The sequence below is a fragment of the Vombatus ursinus genome, unplaced genomic scaffold (assembly GCF_900497805.2).
Source record: "Vombatus ursinus unplaced genomic scaffold, bare-nosed wombat genome assembly UNPS02000749.1, whole genome shotgun sequence".
In the NCBI taxonomy this organism is placed as follows: Eukaryota; Metazoa; Chordata; class Mammalia; order Diprotodontia; family Vombatidae; genus Vombatus; species Vombatus ursinus.
The window spans coordinates 28,451,936-28,455,198 of record NW_020940527.1 but is presented as its reverse complement, the minus strand read 5'-3'; the positions used below and the strand labels follow the sequence as shown (position 1 = coordinate 28,455,198).

Sequence of the window (3,263 nt, the reverse complement as noted above, 5' to 3'; positions counted from 1 at the left end):
TATCTATCTATCTATCTATCTATCTATCTATCTATCTATCTATCTATAAGAATGTGTCAAGTGCATTACTTAACCAATGCAGCTGTTGGTGAAAATCAGAGAAAATGAGAGAAGGTAGTTTTTGTTTCTTTTTTTAAGATCAATTTTCATTCATATTGTCATAGGAAAAATTCATGAAGAAATTAATCATGTGATTGGCCGAGATCGAAGTCCCTGCATGGAGGACAGAAACAAGATGCCTTACACCAATGCTGTGGTACACGAGATACAGCGGTACATTGACCTTGTTCCAACCAACCTGCCCCATGCAGTGTCAGAAGATATTCAGTTTAGACAATATCTTATCCCCAAGGTCAGAAGTGTTTCTCACTATAACACAAGATTTCATACTCTCTGTCATTGAAATATAGAATCTTAGAGTTAGAAGGAACCTCAGGCTAACTCACTTGTGGATATTTTACCATGCTTACCATACCTACTTTTATCGTTTTACCATACCTACTTTACATTCTTTAGATTACAAGCAATTACTTCTTCCTTAGAACATCTAATGTCTTCATCTTCAAGACGAGTTCCCAATTTGTTTATCAGCTCTTGCCTTATTCTTCTACATGACATTATTTTATTTTTCAACATCCTGATATGGGTCAGAATTCATTTCTACCTCTTTAGATCTTCTGGCATCTGCTTGAACTTGGTGTGCTTATTATTGGCCCAGGCAGTTTTTCCTTCTTTGATAGACCTAATGGTCAAAAGTTATTTTATTAACTTTTATTAACCTGAGATCTGCCTCCATGTATCTTTTACTCATTAATACTGGTTCTTCCCCACAAGGTGTCAAAATTCAGTTTCATTTCTCACAGTATTATTGCAGACTTTCTAATTTACTATCAGCACAAGTGTTTAAAAAATGATGGCTCTTTCCTTACTTAAAAATGAAAGATTTTGACTAGACAATAGTTCTGAGTTTTCTATCAGCTCTAACATTCTACGGTTCTAATTATTTGTTTCTATTTACTCTTTTCAGGGTACCACCATAATACCAGTACTGTCTTCTGTTCTTTATGATGATGAAGAGTTCCCCAAACCAGACAAGTTTGACCCAGGTCACTTCCTGGATGAAAATGGCAAATTGAAGAAGAGTGACTATTTCATGCCTTTTTCAGCAGGTAAGACATTCATCTAAATGTGTGCATCAAAGATGGATTGACAACTCAGAGGAAATGCATTTCAATCCACCTTTGCTACTTATTACCTGTGTTACCTTGGTCAAATTATTTCATTTCTCTGAGCTTCACTTACCTTTTCTGCCAAAAGATTGGGTTGGACTAGGTGACCATTATGGTTTTTTCCAAATTTGAAAACCAGGAATTAGGGTGGAGACATAGTACACCATTATTCTAATTCTCCTTGGGCCATGGTTCATCAGCTAAACTAAATCAGTTGGCTTTCAGGGTAGTTGTCTGAGCTTATTAAAAAAAAAAAGGTACAACTGAGATAGTGGCCACTCTGTTCTGCATCCAGACCCACAACCAAAGCCCCCTCCACCCCTCATATTAAAAACTGTCCTCTCAGTCACCCTCAACCAGGAGACACTTCTCAGATAAAATCTTCCAGGCTTTTACATTAGCATGGTACAATCTTGTATCTTATCAAGCCAAGGAAGGGGATTGGGTTATCTTAAGGCCCATTACTCAGGTACCATTATGGCTAAGGTCACCAATGGTGCAATCTTAGAGTTTATGATTTTGTAGAAATGTGACTCCTGACTAGGACACATGAGTATGGAACCCCCTTTCCTAGTTATGTAGATTTTAATGGGGATCTATTGGTACAGAATTATCACTGATGAGCTGTCTTGTCCTTTCACCTTCAATTCTTGGGGTAACCTATTGGTTATCAGGTAATGGTGGTGATAGCCAAGTCTAGGGATGGCAGACATGAGTGCTGACAGGCACCTAACTGTCCCTGACATTGTGATCTCCAATGCCATGCCCTGCTCAATTGGTTCTAATACTTGGGTTACAGCTAGAAGTGAGTAGTTAAGACAAGTGGCTGGATGGCCATGAAATTGCAGGGTAGACTCCAGGGGTGTTTTCTTTCCAGAGTGGTGACAGGAGGTTTCCAAAGGGAACTTTGGTCATTCTTCTGTCACATTTCCTCATTGCAGTCACTCTGGGTAGCCATAAACTAAGTCCTTGAGATTATAAATGAGTAATTGTTTTCTCCCTAGGGCAATGACTCTTTTTTTCCTGAATGTAAATGCCACAAATTGCTTTGGCTCAGGGGGGATTGATTAAGAAAAGCATAATTGCAGGGGTCTTCCCTCTCTGTTCAGGGGGAACAAGCTCCTCAAAGGAGTCAAGGACCAGAAAGGAAAGGAATGCATTCAGTCTTTTGCCTAATGCCACTGAGTGTTAGTGGGTTACCTATAAGTCTGAAGAAGTTGTCTAGATGATTTAGAAGTCTATGAATAGCAAATCCTTGTATTTGTCTCTTTCAGGAAAACGGATATGTGCTGGGGAGAGCATGGCTCGGATGGAATTATTTCTGTTTTTTACTACCATCTTACAGAATTTTACCTTGAAATCTCCCATTGACCCCAAAGATATTGACACCTCCCCAGTTGCCAGTGGATTTGGCAAACTACCCCCCTCCTATGAGCTCTGCTTTCTACCTTTCTAAAAAACAGGAAGGACCACCACTATTTCCAGCTGCAGAGTATCCTCATATGCTATGGCCAAGCTGTATTCATTCCATTGCCTGGCAATGAAAGCCCTCTGTAATTTTAGCCCAAAATTCCCTTCTGGCATAATCTAATACTCCCTTTGACTTTTGGCAAAGTCATGACTTAAGTTTCCCCAACATTCCCCAGAAAATTCCTCTGTTCCTGGAATATTTCTTCTCTTCTCTTTTCTTCAACTGCACTGATTAAAATCCTTCCCACCCTTCACATCACAATTTAGATGCCATATCCCTGTGACCTCTTTAGCACTTATAATCTGTACATCACAATTTAAGAATGATTTACATACCCATCTTATGTTGTGTATTCTTTCAGAAATGTTAGTCCATCCTGTCCTGTGCTCCTCACTAGTTCTTAAGCTTCTTGTTAGTTGGGCCTTTATCCTGTACTTGCATGCAATTATCCACCACCAATGGGTTAGAAGCCCTTTTCTACTTCTTAAATATCTCAGGTTATTCACTTCAACACATATTCATATTGTTCTTGTATGGCAGCTTAATGGCTCACAATGTGATGG

General features: G+C 39.1%; 1 protein-coding gene across 1 annotated transcript in view; it reads left to right on the top strand.

The window, feature by feature from the left end:
• Nucleotides 1–3,031, top strand: part of LOC114040146 (cytochrome P450 2C19-like) — an 18,516-nt gene extending 15,485 nt beyond the window's left edge. Inside the window, exons 7-9 of the mRNA XM_027858149.1 lie at nucleotides 165–352; nucleotides 1,028–1,169; nucleotides 2,504–3,031. Of these exons, the coding sequence (XP_027713950.1) occupies nucleotides 165–352; nucleotides 1,028–1,169; nucleotides 2,504–2,685 (512 nt within the window). The 3' untranslated portion in view covers nucleotides 2,686–3,031. The remainder of the gene's footprint in view (nucleotides 1–164; nucleotides 353–1,027; nucleotides 1,170–2,503) is intronic.
• Nucleotides 3,032–3,263: the final 232 nt, after the last annotated feature.